This window comes from Symsagittifera roscoffensis, chromosome 7 (assembly GCF_963678635.1).
Source record: "Symsagittifera roscoffensis chromosome 7, txSymRosc1.1, whole genome shotgun sequence".
Classification (NCBI taxonomy): Eukaryota; Metazoa; Xenacoelomorpha; order Acoela; family Convolutidae; genus Symsagittifera; species Symsagittifera roscoffensis.
In genome coordinates this window covers 6,406,142-6,430,858 of record NC_087068.1, presented here as the reverse complement: position 1 = coordinate 6,430,858, position 24,717 = coordinate 6,406,142, and the positions used below count along the sequence as shown (strand labels likewise).

The window sequence follows — 24,717 nt, the reverse complement described above, 5'->3', positions numbered from 1 at the left end:
TAAAATTAGTATATTTTGGCGCCCAAGGTGCCTTTAGAAAAAATTAAGGCTCAGTCAGCCAAAAATGGATATCTCAAATTAGTTCAAAGGGGGACTCTTTGGGTGGGCAGGGGGCCGAATCCCTAAGAGAAAGGGGCGTCCGCCCCCGCTCCTCCTCCTCAATCAACTTAACAATCAAGCTGTGATTTTAAAAATATAATAGTTTTGTTGGTTTGCTTACACTGGCTTGCAATTTTAGTTAATAGTAGCAAAACGAAGCTAAAATATTTCCAAATAAAAATCACTTTTCAGTTGTTTTCATTTTTTCTCCAGAGTTTGCGCTCTCTGTTGGTAGATTTGGGTCGTCCGTCCACGGTTGCCAGTTATAATTCTGCAATTTTGGGTTTCCTTCCGGATCTACGGGCGGGTTTTGAGGCAAAACTTGTAAACTCTCCCATTTCTCAAGACGTTGTAAGATATCGTTTTTAATTTTATTGTACATAGGATTATCGACCAAGTTGTAGTATTCACAGGGATCGTTCTTGATGTTGAATAGACATTCGGTTCGGTTGGTTTGGCTCGAGAAGCAACTTGGATTTACTGCTGTTGGAACTGGACCACAAAATATCTGCGCTGGCTTGCAGTCTGGAACTACAGTTTCATTCGTGTCAGGATTGATTCCAGGAGCTGCAAACCAGTTGTCGAACTCATCACTCATGCGGTCATTAGGGTTCAGCATGTACTTAAAATCGCCGACTTTGATGGCTTTGAGGTTTGTAATTGAGTTTATGTTGAGAACTACTTCGCTTCTCGGGTTCTCAACGTCTGATCCAGTGAGAATATTAAGCATGTTGAATCCGTCGTAGTCTGAAAGCTCCGAGGAGTTGCCGCCTGCGGCTTCAACTAACGTCGGCAACCTGACAACGATAAATAAAAAAATTTGACAAAACGATAAGGATGAAGGTGAAGGGCGCCGGAACGTGATGATGAAACAGCATTATGCCAATTTTGATTTTGCTAAAAACTAGATAATGTTTATAAAGAGGGATGTTTGCACTGCTCTTTAATTTAATAACTATGATATAAACAGGGGCGGATTTAGGGGAGGGGAGGGGAGGGGAGGGTTCTGGATGACTCGTCGTCCTCAGTGATTCGACCCACTCACTAATCAAAGGTTCCCCCTTTGGATTTTTTGATGTTATCCGTTTTGGCAACCAACCCTGAAACTTTGGCGCAAATACGCACTAAATTTGAAGGGGAGTGTGCTCAAGAAAAAACGCATTTTTTTGTCGAAAAATTTCTTAAAAAAGCTCAAACGGCATGCATTATGACCTCAAAATAGTGTATTTACTGTCTTCTGGGAGCGCTCGGAAAATGCATTTGGTCAGCTTGGAAAAAAGTTCGACGTAATGGAAAATCATAGATACGCCCAATAAGAAAATCATAGAAAATCATAGGAAGATGATTTAAATATTAGTCTTTGTCTTATCTGAGTCTTCTGATATACAACATGGCGCAGCCAGCAGTTCCGGTTTCCGACGACTGGACTGACCTGCTATGTGTGCCCGTATTCTGGCACAAGCCGACGTCCGACCCGCCAAGCACCTGGAAATCATGGATCAGACAATTTAATCTTGCCATCACGTTGCGAGAGAAATAATACCCCCGAGAGTTGTTAAAACCGACAGGCGTGGTTCATGACGACCGGGACCGAAAGCCAGAAGCTGTCGGTACTAGTGAGGATGCGACTGCGACCGTCAACCACCTCGCACGGGATGCTGCGGCAGTTCGCAGGGTCGATGAAATCAATGAGGAAAGAAGGTCAAAAGGTCCCAGGATTGAACCTGATTTTTTCTTTCAGGAGGCACAACAGCGCATCAAGTACAGACTATTCTTTTCTCTGGGTTCAGAGGGCAGAAAAACATTTCTTCAAACTTATCCACATTCAGACCTTAGTGATATTTCGTTCAAAGAGTTTTCTCATAACTGTGTTCTACTATTCAAGAAGGACAAGAACTATATCAGAGAACGTCTTCAAATCTAAAACGCGGTCCACTCTGACCGTGAGTGTCTGGAAGCCCTTTTCTCACGTCCAACAGGTCAAGCAGTCCTGTGTAGTTGGACAGTAGCACAAGAGAAAAAGGTTGTGAGGGATATGTTTATTGCCAAAATGCGCTTTAAAGACATCCAAGGGGAATTATGTATTCGTCCCGGCAACACTTTAGAAGAGACTCTGAAGTCCGCTCTGCTACAAAAAAAGGTTGCACAGACAGCCAGCAGTTTAGAAAAGTAACTGGGAAACTCGGCAATAAAGGGTCAATAAATTCACAGCAAATCATAAAACAAGTTGTCCAGCGAGGAATGTAACATGTAAGAATTGCAGTAAAAAGGGACATTTTGCAAAAAATTGCAATTCTAAAAGCAATGCTTATTTGGATGCTGATCAAATGAAACAACGGAGGAAGGTTGTAACTTCATTACTTCCGATAGTGAGTCGGAATTTGCGGTGCTTGCTGTCGAAGGGGTTCCCCATCCTAAAAGTCAAGTTCCTTCTATCACAGATTCAGTGAAGAAGTTGGAACTAGTAAATGCGGCTACCGGTAAAATACGCTGTATACAAATCACTCGCAGATGCAACCAAACTTTCTTTAAAGAACAGCTGATACGTGCAGTCCAGCTTCCTTTGTGAACAATTTAACAGCGGATTTTTTCGTCAAATCAGTGACTTCAACTGTTGTACTAATTGAGAAGGAATGCCCGATTGATATGATGTCAGTCGTTTATGATCAAAAACGAATAGAACTTTTCGGCACGCTTTATGTTGGAAAGTAAAGTTAGCCAATTTCCTTGTTTCGGAGAACCGTACACGATGTCCGCTTGGCTTACGACACAAGGGAGGCCGCCTAGCCCACTGGTAGCATAATCTCCTAACAGAAACCAAGTGAAATATCAAAATTCTGGAGATCGCACAATAAAAGGAAGTTTGGAGTTGTTTTCTCAAGTCTAGGCAGAGCAAAGAACCGTCAAGTTTTTCCACGTTTAAATTGCTTCTTATTCTAATTCAATAAAAAGGCTGCCTGGTTCCGGTTCATATTCAGGAGCAGGTAGAAGAATAAATTCTTAAACATATTCAGGAGGGACATATTGTAAACTCAATGAGTCTACTAGCGAATATTTCATCCCACCGATTGTCATAACTGAGAAGAAACATGAGACAATTAAATTGGCAATGGATGCAAAGCCCACGAATGACCAAATTCATAACAACCAGTACCAGATGCCAAATTCATTGAAGTTGTGGGACTCAGCTGCCCAGCTCATTATGTCGAATTAAAAGTGGCGAAGTTTGGTTCACGTTGTTGGACCAGAAATAAGCGTTTAGCCAAATTCCATTGAGTGACGCAGTTAGTAGTCACTGTAACTTCAATATTGTGTGTGGAGAACATACGGGCACTTATAGTTTCAAGACGGGCTTCAATCAACTTACTGACATGCCCAAAGAATTCCAAAAGGCAATGGATAATACTCTGCAGGGTTTGTCAGAAGTTTTCGGTTTTTTGGACGACAATCCTATTGTCTCTAAGAGTTAAGTTGTCGAGCTTAACTGTCTAGTGAAGAAGGTGTTAATTAGGCTATAAGAGGAAGAGTTTGCCCTAAAACTATCCAAGTGCGAGTTTTCGCTAACTCAACTGTCATACTTAGGATTTGAAATATATTTTGTAGGATATCGCCGAAAACGTTCTAAAATCTATGCTGTTTTGGCTCTCGAACCTCCACGAACGTTAAGATAACTCAAATCATTCATGGGTATCCTTAACCACTTGCAAAGGTTTCTTTTTAAATCCGTCCGTCGTTAAAGGCGAGTAATACGAACAAGTTCGTTTAGAGGGAATATCAGCAATATGCGTTATCCATCATTCTCAAACTTTTCAATAATAGTTCAAAAACGTACCATTAAGATCAGAATCGTAAAACCAGGATTAAATGCGATGCCAGTCAAAGCGGTTTGAGAGCGGCTCTCGAACAAGAAATTGAAGAAGATAAATGGGCGCCGATAGCCATTGCTTCCTGGTTCGTGAAAAAACAAAGCACGAATGAACTAGAGTTACTTGCCATCGTATGGTCCTGTGAACATTTCCGAAATCATCGTTTCGGGTAGTCATTTAGAAATTTTACCAGACAATAAAGCGATAGTATTGGCCTTAAAGACCAAAAGGGTTAACAAGACCCATCAATCCCAATTAGCGCGTTCATTCCCAATTAATCTCTGGAAGCAAATTGGGTATAGTCTACAATTTATCTCGTTTTCTAACATTCGCAGCACCTTTACCCAACAGTGTCGACAAGCAAAATATGGTTAAAAGCATTAGCCGCTTTTTTGATGCGTGTGATTTCCTTGACCGCTGGGTTCTTGGGTTTCCAGCTACAACCGAATCGGTGTATATTTCAGGAGTTCAGGGGTGATGTCTAACCCTTAAAAGAACCATATTCAGAATTCAATCACTCCGGTTAGCTCAATCTCTTTGTTCAATCAATGCTCTGGTCGGGACGTGTCACCCAATGCTGTAAGATGCGACAATTAGATCTCGGTTCTGCTTGGGGTAGTCGACCGCTGGAGGGCGGCAATTTACTTGTCATTCGTTCACTCATTAATTGCAGTAGTTCACAAATTCAGTCGCCACTAGAGGGCGGCTATTCGAGTGACAACAATTCTGACCAATCAGAGCACAGCTATACTTGCTTTGGCTCATCGGAAGAGGGCGACTTAATTTATATACATCCTATTGACCAATCGCAGTTCAGCTTACTTAATTTATTCACAAAGGCCGTTTTCTCAGCAAGTTTCCCAAATCACATGCTTTTTTGGAATATCAACTTTGTACTGACCGCAGCTTTCATTTTGCTGAAGTTTTTTAACTATGTCTTTTCTGCCTATTTTGTTACTGGTTCTGGTAACAAAATAGGTTCTGGTCTGGTCTATTGGGGAACGGTGCTCATTTTTCTCATGTCTTTTTTTTCAGAGTCTAAAGAACCCATCGCTTGACGGCAGCTTTGAACGGCTGCTTAACTAATTTGTACCCCTTAACCGACTTTGGTTTTTAGCGAACAGATTGAGGCAAAGGGCATGTTCAGGCGTAGCCCGCCCGAAACAGAAAACGTCGGCGGAAAGAGCAGTGGCGCTGAAGGGTCAATATGTCCGCATCCTTGCTGATTTTTGTTCGCGTAGGTTGCGAAAGTCTTGTCCAGCAAGTCGACCGCAAGAGCAAGTACCTCAAGTCATCAGTTGTCGCTCCAGACCAGAAGTCGCTGTCGGGTCTAGTGGGGATCCTTGATGCGGACGTTTTGTCAGAGCTGCCAGACAAGGATCTTAGCTTTCGTTTGATGAAACTGGCCCTGATTAACAATGACTACGAAGGATTCGGGTCGACGCGTATCTCAAATCGTTCTGGAAGTGCTAGGCAGTGGTGGATGCTTGTATTGTGGTGGACAACCGTATTGCTATTCCGAATGATTTGCAGAAAGCGATTCTTGCACGAATTCATAGGTCGCATGCTTGACAACTTGCAATGCTGGATGCGGGTCAATACGTTTGGTGGCCTCGAATGCATCGGGACATTATCCAATTGAGTAAAGATTGCCCGCACTTTATTAAATTTGATATGTACCTCAAGGCTTAAATATCATTTAACTCATCCCAGCCTTTACCACAATTTTTAGATCCGAGTGAGGAACTCCAGTTAGATTATACTGGTCCTCTTCCAGATCATTCATTTAACCAAACATAGATCTTGGTTGCTATCGACCGATACTCCAAGTATCCATTAGCTATGATCACTTGCTCCACTGGGGAAAAGATTATTAAATTCTTGAAATTGTATATCTCGCAACATAGTGTGCCTAAATCTACCAAAACAGATCATTGTTCGGGTTTTAAAAATACGTTGGTTTAGTATTTTTGCAACGAAAGAAATATTTGTCAGCAATTTTGTCCGGTGCGGGATCATCGGGTTTCTGGTTTGGTGGAACGCTCTACTCAGACTATAAAGCTTCGGTTGGGAGCAGTTGAATTAAGTCCGAATTTTTCCAACATCAAGGATACTCTTCAGCAAATCATTGAGGATATTCGTGTGACCAAAAACTCGGAGACCGGTTCTTCGCCGTTTGAGTTACAATTTGGTCGTTCGCCAAATACCGATTTAACTATTGTAGCTGCGCGTCTATCCTCGCGTGTTAATGTAGATGAACAGCAGTTGGGCTGGAAACTATTTACGGCGCAGCAGCGTGGAGAGCAGTGTGATAGCCGACCAAGAAATAAAGTAGTTAAGAAGGGGCAATCAAGTCCGTCGGTATAGCCATATTTCGGTGGTCAATCTTCTTCTGTTGCTGAGACACCGCATTATAAGGCTCTCGAGAGTCGGGCCAAATCGTCTAATCATTAGCTGGCCTTAAAGAAAACTTTACCTCATGACGAAGTCATCAAAACCCTTAAGACGCTGACGGAGCGCAACCAGGTCCTCACATCACATGCTGAGGGTAACTTGGATTTTCTAGTTATCAATAATCCGGAAAAGGTCGAAATAGTCCGCAAAATTAATTTTAGGAAATCTGGTCGGGAATAATTGAAGTCATTTACAGGTCAAACTGTCATAGTTACTGGGTCCACGTTTAGCATTGATAAAGATAAGGTCGTAAGAAGAAACCATCTGGAGGTGCGTCTTAAGTCATCTCAAGTAGATTTTTCAGGCAAAAAGGCAACGTCAGGCAAGAAGGGGCAGAAACGACCAGCAGTGTCATCTTCTTCGTACACTTCTCCGGAGGACAACAGACCTCTCAGTCCACCCTCTACTCGTATCCGCATAGCCGCTATGACAGTTCTAGTTCCTTTTCGACTCAAACCTCTCGCTCTCATGTCCGCGTCAACTCCGTTCAGGCTGACAAATTTTAAAAATCTTTCTAAAGAAAGTGTCATCCTCCTCTACTCCGGGGAACGTTCCACAGGACACATCGGTCATCAAGTCCCAGGCACCCTCATCTTCGAAGACTCCTTTCATGTCATGTCCAGATCTCATCCCGATCTCTTCAGATGACGACTCGTCCTTATCAAAGCCTCAAGAGCGCTCAACAGGGCAGAAAACCTCTGCACAATGTCCACCAAAGATCGTCCCACCCAATGGTGGCTCAGATGGGGACGCGATTCTCTCGCCTGCCTCAATTTCCTTTCGTACTTCTTCGCGTCGGAAAACGCAGACATCATTTTTTGGCAGCCCGGTTCGGCATGCAGTCATTTCGATCAGCTCCCCTCCCGTACAGCCTCAGGTCTCGAGTCCGGAAGTCGTCTCTCCGGATAAACGGGTTCGTTTCGTTCAGGACAGGCCGGCCGGTCTGGAAAACTCAAGATGACCTCCTCCGGGCCAGTTCTTCCCATGATTAGGGAGGCTGCACAGGGAAGTTCACTCGATTTCCTCAATCATATTTGTCACAGTCATCCTCAAAGCAGAAAATACGTTGAGGAGAAACGAGAACTAACCTCGCATCATTTATTCATTAAAACTCGTATCATCTCAATTTCAGCTAAAAACTCTTTATGCACTTTACTCATTCGCAAAAAAAAATTTTCTTGTTCAGTCGAATTCCTAATTTGTGTATCTCTTTCAATAAAATTCATATTTTCCATTAGAATTTTTTCTAGAGGGTGAGATGTAGTACAGTTTTAATTCTGTGCATACTATTATGTCATACTCTTTTCAGTCATTTGTTTCAATTTGAGTTCAAGGTCTTATTCGACCAGTCACACCGCGGTTAAGTTGGTGTTTAACGTTCTATTCATTCTCTTGTCAACTTCTGTAAGACTTAGGTCGATATAAATTGTTTTGTCATGACACTATTTATATACTTTACTTAATTACATATCTATATCTACAAGATGAATTAAGTCTTGGTGTTAGTTTTATATGAGTCTTCTGAGATACAACAGATGCACATAATCCGACCGACTTTTCCCCTCGTTTATAACAGAACTTGTTCGATGTCGCAATGAATTGGTAAAATTCTTTTTTCAAAGAAAAATTATCAAAAAGTTATATCGCTGGGCATCGGACACTTAATTAAATTCAAATTTTGACTCTTCTGTCGCCCACTTTTTCACTTTTCATTTGCAGTTTTTGCCTTTCAAAATTGTCATCACGCTGTCCAAATGTGTTGAAAAATGGTATGAGATTATTACTCAATTACATTTTGTGTCCAAATGCAACCTAATTAAAATAATGGTTACTTCGTAAAAATGATGCTTATATCTGGTGGTAATGGGGGATGTAAAAGAACCCAAATTTAAAATAAATATATCACACGAATTACCTGAATTTGCCATTCAATTGAATCGGCAAGAGGTGCTACTAGATAAGCAAATCTGCCTGTGTAGTTTCATTGACGCAGTGACTTCATTACTAAATTGTAATTTGTTCCTGCGTCTGATTTCAAACTTCTACCAATTTATTCGAACACAAAGTATCCAGAAGACTAACCAATCAGTCAAGTGCATCAGATCCATCGATACCTGTCCAGATCTCTTCTTGAACATACTCCCCCACACAAACCCAGCCACTCTCACCCCTCCCTCGAAATAGTACGACTTGCTCCCCCTCAGAGGGAAGTTGTCGGCGAAGCTTCCCCCCGACCCAGCTGTCGGCCCCCCGTTGTCGGAGCTGAACACGATGATTGTGTTGCTCAAAACACCTCTCGACTGCAAAGACTGATAAATTTGTTGCACTGCCAAATCTAATTCGTAAGACATTGCGGCTTGCTTGCGTCTCTGTTTGTGCCATATGTGCTAAAAAAGTTGAGGTCAAAAAAGAGGTCAAATCTGTGAATCAAAGAAAACGAAAACCTCAATAAACTCAAAAGTTAACAATTTTATGATCAAAATGTCAGATGCGGAAGCTCAGCCCCTTCCTCTCTTCCATAAATTTTGTATTAGATATGATGATATGTAATTATAAACTTTTGTGACTAACTTTTTATTGTTCTGCCTACTCTTGAAGTCGAAAGTATAAACAGTGTGGTATCATATTTTCATATAAAAACTCTCTGAGTCGTTATTCGGTTTCCAAACATACTTCCAAAAAATCGCCGAAACAGTGTGGTATCATATTTTCATATAAAAACTCTCTGAGTCGTTATTCGGTTTCCAAACATACTTCCAAAAAATCGCCGTCTTAAAACAACAACTGTTGTGAAAATTTTGCTTCAGACTTCAAATACGTGGCGAATATAGCATATTCTTCCTTTGAGCGATGATAAATTTTATTCTACAATTTTTTTCCAACTTTTTCTCCAGACAACCGGCTACTCTGATGTTTACCGGAAAGAGATCTTCGGATGTCCTTGGGACTTGAAGAGGATCCTGGGAAGAAGCAGAGTGGCTATTCTGAAATGCCACGTAGAGAAAGAGGGGCTGTGAGCTGAAATCGTGTTTCCCAATCAGCTCTGCAAAGAGATGACAATTAACGACAATCTATCTAACTCCCTTAAATTATTTAAAATAGTTAGTAAGACGAAGCCTCCTTACAAGTTCAGGCAGACAAAAAAAACATTAAAAAACTCGCCGAGAATTTTACGTCAATTGCTTTACGTGAATTACTACCGACACCAACTTTTTTAAAAATCAAAAACTTCGCCTTTCCGAGCGCTCCTGAAGCTAAAAAATTTATCTGCCAATTTTTTTTTTGACAAGCAATCATATTCTATGAGAAGCAAAGAGAAAACTAGATACAATCACTGGCACACTTTTTGCTGCTCCAAAAATCGCGTTTTTTCTGCACTCCCACTAAAATTCATTCTAAACTTATTTGAAATAATCAAAAGCACTAGAGGAAATGGAATAATATATAAAGTGTGTTCAAAGGTAGATTAGATTGTCAAACTATCCTGAAGTGACTCTTTGAGTGACTGCATGTGTGCTGTACATTCCGAAGTCACTGTTCACGTTGCTCAGATTGCCCCCCTCGAAATCCAGGTGCCAATCTAGTCCCCACCACTGTCGGTCGGAGCCATCGTCCACTGAAGCCAACAAAGGTTAAATAAAACCATAAAGACTTCTGTTACAAGGACAGTTTACATAAAATAACGAAAAAAGTATAAATTTTCATATATTTCTGATTCTGATTGATAAACTGGGAAAAAAAGAGCAAATATAGTAATAAGTTTAGAATGAAGGAGTGACACTTGCGACTTTTAATGGACTTTTTTAGGGGAAGGAACTACATGCAAAAATTTTAATGGACTGAAATAGTTCAATTAAAAATATGCAGTTTTTGCAGCAGTTTTGGGATCTTTTTAATTAATCTGCCCGAAATTGCAGTTGTTATTGTGAACGCGTTTTTCACACTATGCTCAGTTGTCACCATTGTTGCAGCGCAAAACGTAACTAATGCGTGAGACATAAATCGTTCAAATTTAAAACTACGACCTACAAAAGAGCAGTTTTTTTTTTGCACTTTTGCAGTTTCTGCAAAAGTCAAGCTGGTTTTTAATTGCTTCAAAAGTCAAGCAGTTTTCGGAAAAAGTCAAGCTGGCGTTGCGTCCGATATACGATGATGTAAGTAAAAAGTTTGAGTTATAGTCGTTTATGACTGATTATGTCCGTTTATACAAAAATTGTGGATATATTCCGATTTATGACCAAACACGAGTATTTACCGAGAAATACGAATAAAATATTGATTTTAACTTTGTTTTGTGGAGATAAGCGCACATTTTGGCGCCCCACAAGGGACAGATATTAGTTAATTCCCTTATAATAATCCGAGTTATTATTACAAAAACGGTTATACTGAAAAATTCATAATGGATGTGTCTGGGAGTTCAATAGCACTGACAGGGTAACCCATCCAGACGATAAGTCACTGACAGAGTTTCTGACTTGCAACAAGACGGTTTGGGCTATTCAGTGAGGCTGTTTGTGACCGACGATCTCATCGGTGCGCCCTATCTTCACAAAAACTGTAAGACCGAACCTAAACTTTTAATTTTGATAAATTACGGATACGATGTTTTATATTATAAATGTGAGACACAACGCCAGTACTCACCCCTAATTTTTCTCGATACCCGAAAATTTTTGGCCAGTTTGATTAATTTGAAATTAGAAAAATTGCTCTAAATCGGGTACTAGATAACCGGAACTAGATTTTTTGCTCGATAGCCAAAATGTTGACTATTTTTTTGATGAATTGAAAATTTATAATATCGGAACATAGAATAACGGTTACTAGACTAGTTTTTTGATACCAGTTATGACTCAAATCCACTAACCAAACTATACAAAACTCCGTTGAACCGTATAGTTAAAGTATGTTTAGTTGTCTGGGTAGTTAATATCAGGCAAGTTAAGTTAATTTTTTTTCATCCTCAGGTTCACTCCGCGTGTGTTGTTGAGAGTTAACCGATTTGCCTGATTCTCCAACCCCATTGGTAAACTTAAGGTTTACAACGACTTTATACCTGTTTGCACTCGTTCGCTTTTCAAAACATTCGTTTCGCAACGACTGACTAAGTGGTCCGGGACGGTAAAATTAAGCAAGTTAAGTTGTTGTCTTTCATCCTCAGGTTTGCTCCGCGTGTGTTGTTGGTTTTCAACCGACTTGCTTAATTCCCAAACCTCTTGGTAATTCGTCGAGCTACTAGCCGATTAGTAGTGACGCACCGTCGTACGACCGTTCAACAAATTTCGTACGCCGTAACATCATCCTAAGTGGTCAGGGAGGTGATATTAAGTAAGTTAAGTTGATTTTATTCATCCTCAGGTTTACTCCGTGTGTGTTGTTTGATATCAACCGACTTACTTAATCCCCAGCCCCATTGGTAACTTTACTCACCGAAAACCGTTCCGAATCGCCCCGCAAACGCCCGATAACCGTTAAGTATAGTTTGAGTTAATTATAGACCCTAGAGCCATGGATGAGAACTTTCAGAAGAGGGTTCAAAGGTTATTTGCGAAGCTAACCAAGCTTGAAAATGAACTGTACAAGTGCCATGAAATTATAATTGAGAACATTGAAAGTCAGAGTCGCTCATCAAAGATTGACACTCAGATTCAGAATTGCAAGAGCCTGATAGAGACTGCAGTTGAAATAAATGAGGAATTGATTAAGTTAGCTTCTAAAAGTGTTGATCCTGATAAATTGATACCAGCGCAGGATATGTGGCTTCATAAGGTTACATCAAGAAACGATACAGTTTTACAGAAGGCTGCATCATATAAAGCTGGCTTAAACGTTGAACCTGAGGAAACAGAGCTTGACAATGTTGCAGAATCGTTAAGTACGATCGTAACAACACAACCACAAGATTCACATGAAGCAGATGCGCGCTCTAAGGTGTCGCGGTACAGTAGTCGACATCATAAATCAGGTTCGCATAAATCCAGTCGCTATACCGTCGCGCAGTCAAAAACATCAACTGAGAAGAGGCGAGATTTGTTGGTTGTGAAGAAGCAGCAAGAGGAACTTGAGAGACAAGCAAAGGTGTCATTGAAGTTGAAAGCGCAGCAAAATAAAATAAAAGAACAGCAAGGAAGTTTAGAGTTGGAAGAATTAGCTGAGGTACACCGCAAGAAACTGGCTGAAATTGAGTTAAAGGAATTCGAGTTGGAAGAAGAGCTTTCTGAAGCAAGTGAGAAGATAGGAAATGCTAGCGTAACACATGTTGACCCACAACGTACTGAACAATGGGTAGAAAACGTTGTCACTGAGCAAGAGCAAGCCGAAGTTGTTGCAAGCTCAGAGCAAAGTCATCCAGTAGTCGAGAGTTCCACTTTGATTGCTACTGATGTTTTGCAAGGGGTTGGTGCCGTCGTCAGCGGGGGTGCCGTCGTCAACGCTGGTCAAACCACATACAGTGAACCGGGAAGCCACAATAGGAATCGAATTCAGGCTCAGAGATCAAGTTTGGTCCAATCGCGTCTGTCATTGCACTCAATCGAGAACCCATCTAGTTTACCACAATTCGTTGCCTCCAGCTCAAACTTTGTTACTCCACACTTAGCTTCAACACCTCATGCTGAAGTTTCGCAAAATCACAATCTGATACCACAAGCAAGTGGTAGCATTCCCGCTTCAATGCCCTTTGGTAATCCCACCATTAATGTGGCACCGCCTTCTGGGTCGACCGTTACTAATCCAGTTTCGCTTCCGGCGAGTCAACCTTTTGTTCCTCCATTAACCGTTCCGATTCCCATTTCGCTTCCGATTATTCAACCATTTGTCCCGTCAACCGTTCCTATTCCCTCTTTGCTTCCGGTCAGTCAGCCACATTCCGGCCCCGTTTCAACTGGGTATCAGGCACCTGCAGCGCCATCCCATCAACCTATAAATGTTCCAAACAACCCAACAAGTTTCTCAAGTGAACACTATAACCCGTATAGCAGTTTGTGGAGACCTGCCGCGACTGCGCAAACGATGCCAGTTCCTCAAAACTGCGCACCGCCCTCAAACGTTTTCTCAGTGACAACTCCTGTTGTTCCACCAAACACCGTAGTTCCTTATACAAGTTCTGGGACTGTGTATTACACCCAGCCGCAAACTCATCCAGTTGTTGAAACAGCGCATCAAGGTTATCCACCTACATATCCTGCGCCCACTACGGGCCCGTCTTACGTGCCTAATAGCGAACAACCCATCTCGGCGAGAGAGTTAGCAGATATCATTCTGCATAGCCGCAAAGACCGTCTACCGGAGTTGAACTTGGAAGTGTTTGATGGAGAACCACTTAACTGGTATGAATGATTCGGGCAGTTCCAAGCAACAGTTGATTCGGCTATGCTAACTGATGATGAAAAACTCAAATATCTGAAAACGCACGTTAAAGACAAAGCCAAGAGTGCAATTGCGGAATACGGCTACAGTGGAGTGTTGTATAATGATGCTCTAGCAACTCTCCAGAGAAAGTTTGGGCAGCCTCATGTTGTAGTTGGTGCACATTTGGATAAGTTGAAGAATTTTCCCGCATTGAAGATGCACAACTCTGAGCATGTTATAAGTTTTTCTGCGGTGATTTCTGGGCTCGTAGCTGTTTTTAGGTCTTTGTCGTTCAAGTGTGACTGGGCTCGTAGCTGTTTTTAGGTCTTTGTCGTTCAAGTAAATCAAGCCGTCAGTAAGCTTCCTCCAAATCTAAAAGAGGCATGGTCCATGCATACTGTTAGACAACATTGGCAGCGATTAACATTGCTAGACTTCAACGATTGGCTTAAGAATAAGGCAGAAGGCCATGAGCGATTGAAATCTTTAGTCAAAGTCGAGCAGCCAGTTAAACAAAAAGTAGTTACAAAAGTGCTTGCAGGTAACACTAAGGTAAGTTCTAAGGATGAGAAAAGTAGAGAAAAGACAAGGTTTCCTCCATGCTCGCTATGCAAAGGGCAGCATGCACTCTGGAACTGTTCCGTGTTCAAAGAGAAAAACGCAACACAAAGGGCTAAATATGTAGCAGAACAAAAGCTCTGTTTTTCTTGTTTACAAGGCAACCATACCTTCCGAAAGTGCCAGAAGGCAAGAAAATGCCCAAAACAGGACTGTGAGAGCACTCACAATGTGCTTCTTCATGGAGCCCAGAAAGTTTTCCCGCCCAAAGAGGCCGATCGATCACCATCGACTCAAACTAATACAAACACTACTTCTGCAAACAACGCAGCTTGTGTTAAACCTTGTGAGGGAACTGCAAAAGGTATTCTTCCCGTTGCGTTGGTAGATGTGTCCTCTGGTTCGGAAAATTCGAATGCACTAGCACTTTGTGACACCGGTTCCACTCATTCTTGGGTTTCCGCGGCACTCGTTGAACGTCTGAAATTAGTTGGCACGCCCGTAAATGTTACGACCGATGGTTTTAACTCAGCCAAGGTATCTAAAACTCAACGAGTTCACTTGAAAGTTTCCGCAAAGCCCAATGAAAGTGAATTTTCGTTTTCGTTTGTCGCTTTCGTTAAGCACAACATGTATATAGGACCCGATGTTATAAACGTTTCCGAATTGCAGGTCAAATACCCGCAACTAGCCCCGTTAAAGACGACTGCGTATAATTACAAAGAGATTGAGATAGTTATAGGACAGGACTTCTATCATGCGATAAGACCCCTCGAACATGTCTTCGGAGATGAACTTGACTCACCGTGCGCCGTCCGACTTCCGATAGGTTGGGTCATTAGTGGTCCGTCTCCTGATCGTTCGTCCTTAAATTCTTCTTCCTTTAACTGCGTTACGGACGATACTTCTCTGACCGACCAAATCAAAACTTGGTATGAGTTAGAGTCGTATGGTGCGTTCAAGCAAGTAGATGCCCGTTCCGCCGCAGACAAGCGTGCTTTGTCGATTCTAAAAACTGAAACCGTTCACGATGGTGAGCGTTACACTGTACCGATGCTGTGGAGTGATAATGATGTTAGCTTGCCTAACAATTATTATTCTTCATTAGCCCAATTAAAGTCGTTAGAGAAAAGATTAGATAAAGATCCGTTACTTCGCGAGAAGTATACCGAAACAATCAGAGAAGATATAAGTAAAGGATATGTCATAACCGTCAACCCGCACGATCCCAGCTCACGAGCCGAACGTGAGTGGTATCTTCCACACCATCCGGTTTTGAACCCGAACAAACCCGGCAAGGTGCGCCGTGTGCTCAATGGAACATCCAAATTTCATGGCACTTCCTTAAATAGATCTCTCTTGGTTGGCCCGGATCTCCTTCAAAATCTTATTTTTGCACTGTTGAGGTTCCGTCAACACAAGTACGCCGTCTCAGCGGACATAGAAGGTATGTTCTTACAAGTTGGAGTACTTGCGCGAGATCAACCGTCTCTCCGTTTTTTGTGGCGGGAGGACCCCACTTCAAGTGTGGTGGTTCACCAATAGACCCGTCATATTTTTGGCGCTCGTGATTCGCCAACTTGTGCGAATTTCGCGCTACAAAAAACTGCTTCTGATAATCAAGCTGAATACCCCGAAGCCGCTTCAGCCGTTGTCCAGAAGTTTTACATGGACGACTATCTTGACTCGTTCGAAAACACCGCTGACGCTCTTAGCCTAAGTAAAGACTTAGTCGCAATGCTCAAATTAGGTGGGTTTAACCTGACAAAGTTTGTTAGCAATGTACCCGAAGTTACAACCGCTCTTAATCCGGACAACCGTGAGTCCAACCCGTCAGTTAAGGATATTTGTAAGAGTCCAGACCAATCGTCGCATGTTCTTGGTCTCAGGTGGGATCATGTTAAAGATACCCTAGTAGTAAGTAGAGGTGTTGATCGACCACTAGATAAAGCAATTACTCAACGCACCGTGTTGAGTTTTGTTTCCTCAGTTTTTGATCCAATAGGACTGGTAGCTCCATATACTGTGAAAGCGCGCCTTTTACTAAAAGACATATGGAGAATCAGTGGTCAAAAGTGGGATGATGATCTCCCAGAGGAAATTAAACAACAATTTCTAGATTGGCACTCAAGACTTCCACTATTAGGTACTCTGACGATACCTCGTAGCTACTTTACCGAACCGTTCGACCGCTGTGAACTTCACACGTTCGGTGATAGTTCGCAGGACGTTTTTTGCGCCGTATCGTTTCTCCGAGCGCGACTTGCTAAATCGCAAAAGACCGAGTTAGCTTTTGTATTTGGGAAAGCCCGTGTAGCGCCTATGAAGATGCTCTCCAATCCCAAGTTAGAGCCTCAGGCTGCTCTGCTTGCGACTCGACTCAAAGAAGAGATTTTGAAAGCGCTTACTTTCAAAGTAAGCAATGTATTCATGTGGACTGATTCTACCACCGTTCTCCAGTGGCTTAACTCGTGCAACAAACTTCCTGTGTTTGTTGGAAACCGCACTGGTGAAATCTTGGAGTCCACCACCATTGATCAATGGAATCATGTACTCAGTGGTGATAACCCAGCTGATACCGGCACACGAGGGATTTCTTCGGAAGCCCTCAAGGATAGCAGCTGGGTTAGAGGCCCTAGTATATTGAGGACATGTGATTGGCCATTCAAGCTGAACACTGATGTCATCAAAAAGATCCAATTAAAAGGCCCACTCTGTGACATTGATACATGCCTTGAGACTGCATCCACGTTTGTTGTTGATGCTTCATCTGAGAAAGCGCCGTCGATCCGTCTGTTTAAAAATTGGGATAAATTCAGCTCAATTGTAAAGTACAAACGTGTTTTAGCGTTTATGCTTCGTGTGCTACCATCGCATAAACACTTCCGTACAAAAACGCTTGAAATAACCGACCCGTCCGAGTTAGATATTGCCGAGCAGAAGCTCATTTATCTCGCTCAGTCCGAATCATTTCCTGCCGAAGTGAAAATACTTCAGTCCGATAAACTGATAACAAAGAAAAGTCGGATTGCTAAATATTCTCCGTTCATCGGCCCAGCTGGCATCCTGCGTTCAACTGGACGTATCAGCCGTCTTGTTGATACCGACTTTGATAGCAAACATCCAATAATACTGGATGGTCGACACCGAGTTGCTCATATGTTGATTAGGCATATGCACTTTCAACATGCACATCAGGGGTTGGATTACATGCGTGCTGTAGTTCAGTTGAAATACATTGTTCTGAAGTTGCGCTGGTTACTTGGGAACATCGAAACAGCTAGCTTCCCGTCGTTAAGTTTCGAAGATAACTTTGATTATAAAAAGCGTTACGCCAGAGCACAATCGTACGCTAACGCAGTTTGGTCACGCTGGCTGCGTGAATATGTACCATCTCTCAACAAGAGAGCAAAGTGGCATAATGATTCGGATGTCACACTGAAAACCGGCGACTTGGTTTGGGTAGTCGAACCCGACAGCCCACGTGGGCATTACCCACTCGCCCGTATTGCTAAACTACACTACGGCAAAGACGGATGCGCCCGATCCACCGATATCAAAACTGTTACGAGCGAGCTGATGCGACCGACCGTAAAACTCGCACCTGTTCTTCCGTCTTTAGGGGCGGAGGATGTTGCAGCGCAAAACGTAACTAATGCGTGAGACATAAATCGTTCAAATTTAAAACTACGACCTACAAAAGAGCAGTTTTTTTTTGCACTTTTGCAGTTTCTGCAAAAGTCAAGCTGGTTTTTAATTGCTTCAAAAGTCAAGCAGTTTTCGAAAAGTCAAGCTGGCGTTGCGTCCGATATACGATGATGTAAGTAAAAAGTTTGAGTTATAGTCGTTTATGACTGATTATGTCCGTTTATACAAAAATTGTGGATATATTCCGATTTATGACCAAACACGAGTATTTACCGAGAAATACGAATAAAATATTGATTTTAACTTTGTTTTGTGGAGATTAGCGCACAACCATATTGGGTTTCAGCCAGACACATTCACGCGTTTTTCTTCTTTTTTCTCAAGCTCCGTACTTCGGGGCTGAATTAGTTTTTTAAAAGATTGGCCTGAATAAATAAAAAAAATTTTGGGCAGAATCAAAAAATTTTTGCTACTTTGGGCTGATTAAGTAAAAAGACTTCTGCTTTGTGCTTACATGTGACGTATCTCTGGTGGTCATAGTAGTCGTTGCTTCCGTAGTAGTAGCCATAGAAAGATTTGAATCCTCTGTAAGTTGGAGTGTAGCTGAACAAGAAAATCGCGGAACTTTAGAGCCTATTTTCAGCTATCGCTCAATTCCCTCGAATAGTGACATAAGCAATAAAAATCGAAAACCCGAGTCTGTTTAGTGGAAAGGTTGTGTTTTTTTTGTCTATCACGTGGTCTTTGATGACTAATACTTTTAAAACTATTTTCTCCTACATTTGAGGAAGTGAAAAAGAGAAATAAGAAAAAAAACTGCGGAAAAACGCCCAAATGATCAATTTACCGCGGGAATAAGACTCCTGGTTGTGGTCTGCGACTAATTTTTTGAATTTGTCGGTCGCGTAAACGCTAATTCCGCTACCAAAAAATCCATAGTCTGGATAAAGAATCTCGGTCGCGATGGTCAAAAAATAAGTCGCGGCGAACAAAAAGTTAGTCGCAACGGTAAAAAATTTAGTCGCTGAGGTCAAAAAATTAGTCGCAGCAGTTGAAAATTAGAAGCAGCGGTCGGAAAATTAGTTGCGGCGGTCAAAAAATTAGTCGCAGCAGTTGAAAATTAGAAGCAGCGGTCGGAAAATTAGTTGCGGCGGTCAAAAAATTAGTCGTGGCGCTCGAAAAATTAGTCGCGGCGGTCAAAAATTTAGTCGCGACGGTCGAAAAATAAGTCGCGGCACAATGGAAACTTAGTCACAGGATGGTCGAAAAAATAGTCGCGCTTTAGTCGAAAAATTAGTCGCAGCAGTTGAAAATTAGAAGCAGCGGTCGGAAAAATAGTTGCGGCGGTCAAAAATTTAGTCGTGGCGCTCGAAAAATTAGTCGCGGCGGTCAAAAATTTAGTCGCGACGGTCGAAAAATAAGTCGCGGCACAATGGAAACTTAGTAACAGGATGGTCGAAAAAATAGTCGCGCTTTAGTCGAGAAATTAGTCGCAGCAGTTGAAAATTAGAAGCAGTGGTCGGAAAATTAGTTGCGGCGGTCAAAAAATTAGTCGTGGCGCTCGAAAAATTAGTCGCGGCGGTCAAAAATTTAGTCGCGACGGTCGAAAAATAAGTCGCGGCAGAATGGAAACTTAGTCACAGGATGGTCGAAAAAATAGTCGCGCTTTAGTCGAAAAATTAGTCGCAGCAGTTGAAAATTAGAAGCAGCGGTCGGAAAATTAGTTGCGGCGGTCAAAAAATTAGTCGCAGCAGTTGAAAATTAGAAGCAGCGGTCGGAAAATTAGTTGCGGCGGTCAAAAAATTAGTCGTGGCGCTCGAAAAATTAGTCGCGGCGGTCAAAAATTTAGTCGCGACGGTCGAAAAATAAGTCGCGGCACAATGGAAACTTAGTCACAGGATGGTCGAAAAAATAGTCGCGCTTTAGTCAAAAAATTAGTCGCAGCAGTTGAAAATTAGATGCAGCGGTCGGAAAATTAGTTGCGGCGGTCAAAAAATTAGTCGTGGCGCTCGAAAAATTAGTCGCGGCGGTCAAAAATTTAGTCGCGACGGTCGAAAAATAAGTCGCGGCACAATGGAAACTTAGTCACAGGATGGTCGAAAAAATAGTCGCGCTTTAGTCGAAAAATTAGTCGCAGCAGTTGAAAATTAGAAGCAGCGGTCGGAAAATTATTTGCGGCGGTCAAAAAATTAGTCGCAGCAGTTGAAAATTAGAAGCAGCGGTCGGAAAATTAGTTGCGGCGGTCAAAAAATTAGTCGTGGCGCTCGAAAAATTAGTCGCGGCGGTCAAAAATTTAGTCGCGACGGTCGAAAAATAAGTCGCGCCACAATGGAAACTTAGTCACAGGATGGTCGAAAAAATAGTCGCGCTTTAGTCGAAAAATTAGTCGCAGCAGTTGAAAATTAGAAGCAGCGGTCGGAAAATTAGTTGCGGCGGTCAAAAAATTAGTCGCAGCAGTTGAAAATTAGAAGCAGCGGTCGGAAAATTAGTTGCGGCGGTCAAAAAATTAGTCGTGGCGGTCAAAAATTTAGTCGCGACGGTCGAAAAATAAGTCGCGGCACAATGGAAACTTAGTCACAGGATGGTCGAAAAAATAGTCGCGCTTTAGTCGAAAAATTAGTCGCAGCAGTTGAAAATTAGAAGCAGCGGTCGGAAAATTAGTTGCGGCGGTCAAAAAATTAGTCGTGGCGCTCGAAAAATTAGTCGCGGTGGTCAAAAATTTAGTCGCGACGGTCGAAAAATAAGTCGCGGCACAATGGAAACTTAGTCACAGGATGGTCGAAAAAATAGTCGCGCTTTAGTCGAAAAATTAGTCGCAGCAGTTGAAAATTAGAAGCAGCGGTCGGAAAATTAGTTGCGGCGGTCAAAAAATTAGTAGCAGCAGTTGAAAATTAGAAGCAGCGGTCGGAAAATTATTTGCGGCGGTCAAAAAATTAGTCGTGGCGCTCGAAAAGTTAGTCGCGGCGGTCAAAAATTTAGTCGCGACGGTGGAAAAATAAGTCGCGGCACAATGGAAACTTAGTCACAGGGTGGTCGAAAAAATAGTCGCGCTTTAGTCGAAAAATTAGTCATGGTCGCGCCAATCGCGGTTAATTTTTCGACTATACTGCGACTAATTTTTCGACAACAGCGACTTTTTTTTCGATTGATCATAAAACCACAACCTCCTACCGGGGCAAAGAAACTGATATTCACTCTTTTGCTTTATTGTGGTATTTTTACTATGTTTCAGGTTGAAAATACAATAAACAAGCACTAAAACTTGGGAACAAAAATTAATTGCTCTTACTGACTTTTTGTGGAAGGATCCGAGATGCCACTTGCCAACCATGTGACTCTCATATCCCAACTCATTCAGATGTTGGGGGAGCAATTTATTTTCCAGCGGCAGCCCCATCCTCTGCCCGGAGTCAATGACGTAGTTCTGTTTTCAGTTCTTGTTCATCAACTCTCCTATAGCCCCATCCAGTGTTTTCTCTTTGAAAAAATTTCAATCGGAATGTGTTATCATAAATAAAAAAAGTTTTTCATTCATTTCGCCAGCTGTTATTTTTTTTCAAAAAGAACATTTTTGCTTAATAGGAAACACGGGTGGACGCCGTAAGTTAAAATTCACGTGACAGACCCTAGGCTGCAGTTAATTTGATTTGTCTGAATTTTATTATATATTTAATAGCGTTCAGATTTTCGAAGACGTAAGCATGTTTAGGCTGGTTTTTGTTCAGATAATTTGAAGAACGAAATATTAATCTTCATCGAAGTTTTTATATATTTCATCAAGTTCTGGGTGCATGAAAATTTCCAATTTATCTATTTCCTGGGTTTAATTGTTGTGCATTTTTTTGAATGTGTTAAAAGCGTAACGTGAATTATGCTAAAAACGTAACGTGAATTATGAATGCTTTGCAATTTATCCCGCACTCGAAACCGTTCCAAATTAAATTGTGGCAACTCGGGTTAACGTCGCAGGTTGTCATGAATAAGTTCTGCATTGTTAATAAAGACCAGAAGACCAAAAAAGAGATTGAGATGACCAAATCGGATAACAACACCAGGACAATGGTTTCCATCTACTCGAAAAAACAAATTCGTCAGTGGGGATAAAAACTGAAAAAAAAACGACTATTTTTTCTGAACCTATTTTCCCGTTTTGTTGTTGGTCTTGATCTTTTGACCAATGTTAACTTATACATCCATCCATTTTCTTTGATACTTAAACAATACCCTTTTTGGGCAGTGATTTTGTGTACCATAAACTTTTAAACTCTTCGGAGCAAAATTTCACTCCAACGGGAACCCCCATTCGTACAATTTGTGGATTTACTACCCCGTAACTGCCTTCAATCATTAAAACTCACATCTTTTGTGTTGTAATACATTTAATATTCTTGAGTTAGTGTAAAAGGTCGCTAGTAAAATTTATACTCCATCGGGTTGTATTTTGTTTTAATGGTAGTGCGGAGTCTTTATGTTTAGCCGCACAATTAATTCGGTAGTTAATTTTCCTTTATCAAATTTGATGCAATTTAATACTGTGTTTTATAGAAAAAAAAAACCTTGAAGGACCCCTTGAAGAGAAGATCCTCGAAAAGAAAAAGAGCAGTTATTGATAATTACCGTAACTGAAATTTTTTCCTGCTTTGAGGAAATATGTGACGTCACTTATGTACTTAGTTTTATTTAGTTCAATCTTAATCTTAATTGATTTAACAGGTTAATTACGTTTGACCTTGATACATACTTTCTCTCCGGCGGAGAAGATGCTCTGTCACTTTTTTAATGTTTTAAATTTCAGATTGATTACCTTTTATCCTTTTATTCTTTTAATTGTATATAAGTAGAGTTAGCTGTAACAAAATAACATTTTACCACATGGATAATTAACCACTGATCAAGACTTGAAACAGCTTTGGTTTTAAGTAATTTGATGCACTGAGTCCTAAGTATTTCATTGCGGCGATGGCTAAAAAGTAATGTACTTGACAGAATTTAAAGCTACCGATTTTGAGATCATAATCATAATTGAGAGCTTTATTTGTATAAAAATTGTCAGGATATCAGGGCAAAATTTAGTGCTGTTTCACGGTTGATTCAGCGCTAACTCAGAGCTGGGATTTCAGGGCTGATTTATCGATGTTTGAGTGAGGTTTGAGCATGGATAAATGGCCACTGACAAGGGCCTGAAACAGCAATAATTTGTTCAGCGACGTCGTAACCCGAGAAGCTATGACGTTTTTTTTTAGTTATCTATTCGGACTCAAAGTTTAGTACTTAATATTTGATAAAGACAGTCCAAAATTTAAAATTTATCATTTTTTACGATAATGATTCGAGACCAGTAACAGGGAAAAGGTAGCATTTAGTGTTTTGCCCCGGTGTACGAGCAGTCTTGGTTAGTTAAAGGCAATAATACTGGCACCAGCCAAATTAACTTAACCTTTCACAATATATTCATCTACTCCCGATAAAAATTAAGACGCTCCCCTTACTGGTGGTTAAACAAAAAAAGGGGGGGGGGTAAAATAGTTCCAAAGAGCGGGTATATTGTCTTAATCACGAAAGAAAGGGGCATGATATTATGTCAAACTAGTTAAGCATTTTTAAGTGTAGTATCTGAAAAAAGGGGGGTGAGTTGATGAGGAAAAAAGGCGGGACATTCCTGAAGTCCAGTTCTGAATGGGTATCTTCCACTGAGGAATGCGGCTCTGCTGGGGGTACACATAGCAGCCGCGTAATAATTGTTCAGAATCAATCCAGAGGCTGCCAGACTGTCAATGAAGGGCGTCTTTACCTACAAACAAAAATGGATCAATTTAGTGAAAACTTACGTTATCATGTTGTTTCGGCCCATTTCATGTACTGAGAAAGAGCTTTCTGTTGTAGGAGTCTTCTTTGAACGCAAAATAAGCATTTTCTTTGCGTGGTTGTATAGAGTCGACTGGTACGTTCAATAAAATTGCAAGAAAAATTTCACGGAAACGATGTGAGAAAATTTCCTATGTAGAAAATGAGAATTTTTTTTTCGAATTCAAAAATGTTGAAAAAACACTGCAATCCACATATGAACAATTTAATTTAAATAAATGCAGGTTAAAAGACGAAACGGAACAGAAATTCATCATCTCGCTGGCTCTCATTGTCTATGAGCATTTGAAACCTTTCGCTGTTATCGTAGTCAAATTATTTGAACTTAAGCGGAGCTTTCAAAAAGAATGAAATTAGTCTTACCTGTCGACTACCGTGGAAGCTGACGTCATTCCACCCAAGGTCATCTGCGAACATAAACACTATATTCGGCTGCTTGCCTCCTGTCATTGTTTTTTTACTCACTCGAATACAATCGCAAATGCCACAACAAAGAGCCATAATAAAAGGCCATAACAGAATGAGTGGTACCATTATGACTGTCGGGTCCCAAAGCCGAAGATGCGTCCGATATATTCAAAAATGTCCCAAGCGTAGATCTTTGAATCATTTATAGATAATAATTTGAATAAGGAAAACAGATTTTTCTAAACTGAATTTTGAAACGTGTGATTACAGGAAAACCTTATCAAAATATCATTCGCTGCTGGTTCTTTAAAATAGTTTCAAAAGTTAGTTTCACAGAATTGGTGTTAGATGGTCTCGACTCCATTCAATCTCAATCATATTTTATCAACAGTAAAAAGCAAGATTCTACTCATCGGATTTAAGAACGGCTTCCGTATTTCATATTTTACTTCTTTTCTGAAATACG

General features: G+C 41.2%; 1 protein-coding gene across 1 annotated transcript; it reads right to left on the bottom strand.

The window, feature by feature from the left end:
- Positions 1-212: 212 nt before the first annotated feature.
- LOC134851870 (arylsulfatase B-like) lies at positions 213-24,414 on the bottom strand. Its single transcript, XM_063868147.1, has 8 exons — positions 24,207-24,414; positions 23,572-23,769; positions 21,272-21,408; positions 18,493-18,581; positions 9,907-10,035; positions 9,338-9,465; positions 8,502-8,806; positions 213-896 (listed from the first exon to the last, which is right to left on the bottom strand). The coding sequence occupies exons 1-8, from the start codon at positions 24,375-24,377 to the stop codon at positions 281-283; spliced, it is 1,773 nt and encodes a 590-aa protein (XP_063724217.1). The 5' UTR covers positions 24,378-24,414; the 3' UTR covers positions 213-280.
- Positions 24,415-24,717: the final 303 nt, after the last annotated feature.

Excerpts from the sequence above, each read along its gene's own strand:
- LOC134851870 (XM_063868147.1), bottom strand. The coding sequence starts at position 24,377 with ATGGTACCACTCATTCTGTTATGGCCTTTTATTATGGCTCTTTGTTGT. Across the intron at positions 21,409-23,571 it reads ATACTACACTTAAAAATGCT|AAACAGAACTACGTCATTGA; the intron begins TAACTAGTTTGA and ends AACAAGAACTGA. Across the intron at positions 18,582-21,271 it reads CTCGGATCCTTCCACAAAAA|CTACACTCCAACTTACAGAG; the intron begins GTCAGTAAGAGC and ends TTTCTTGTTCAG.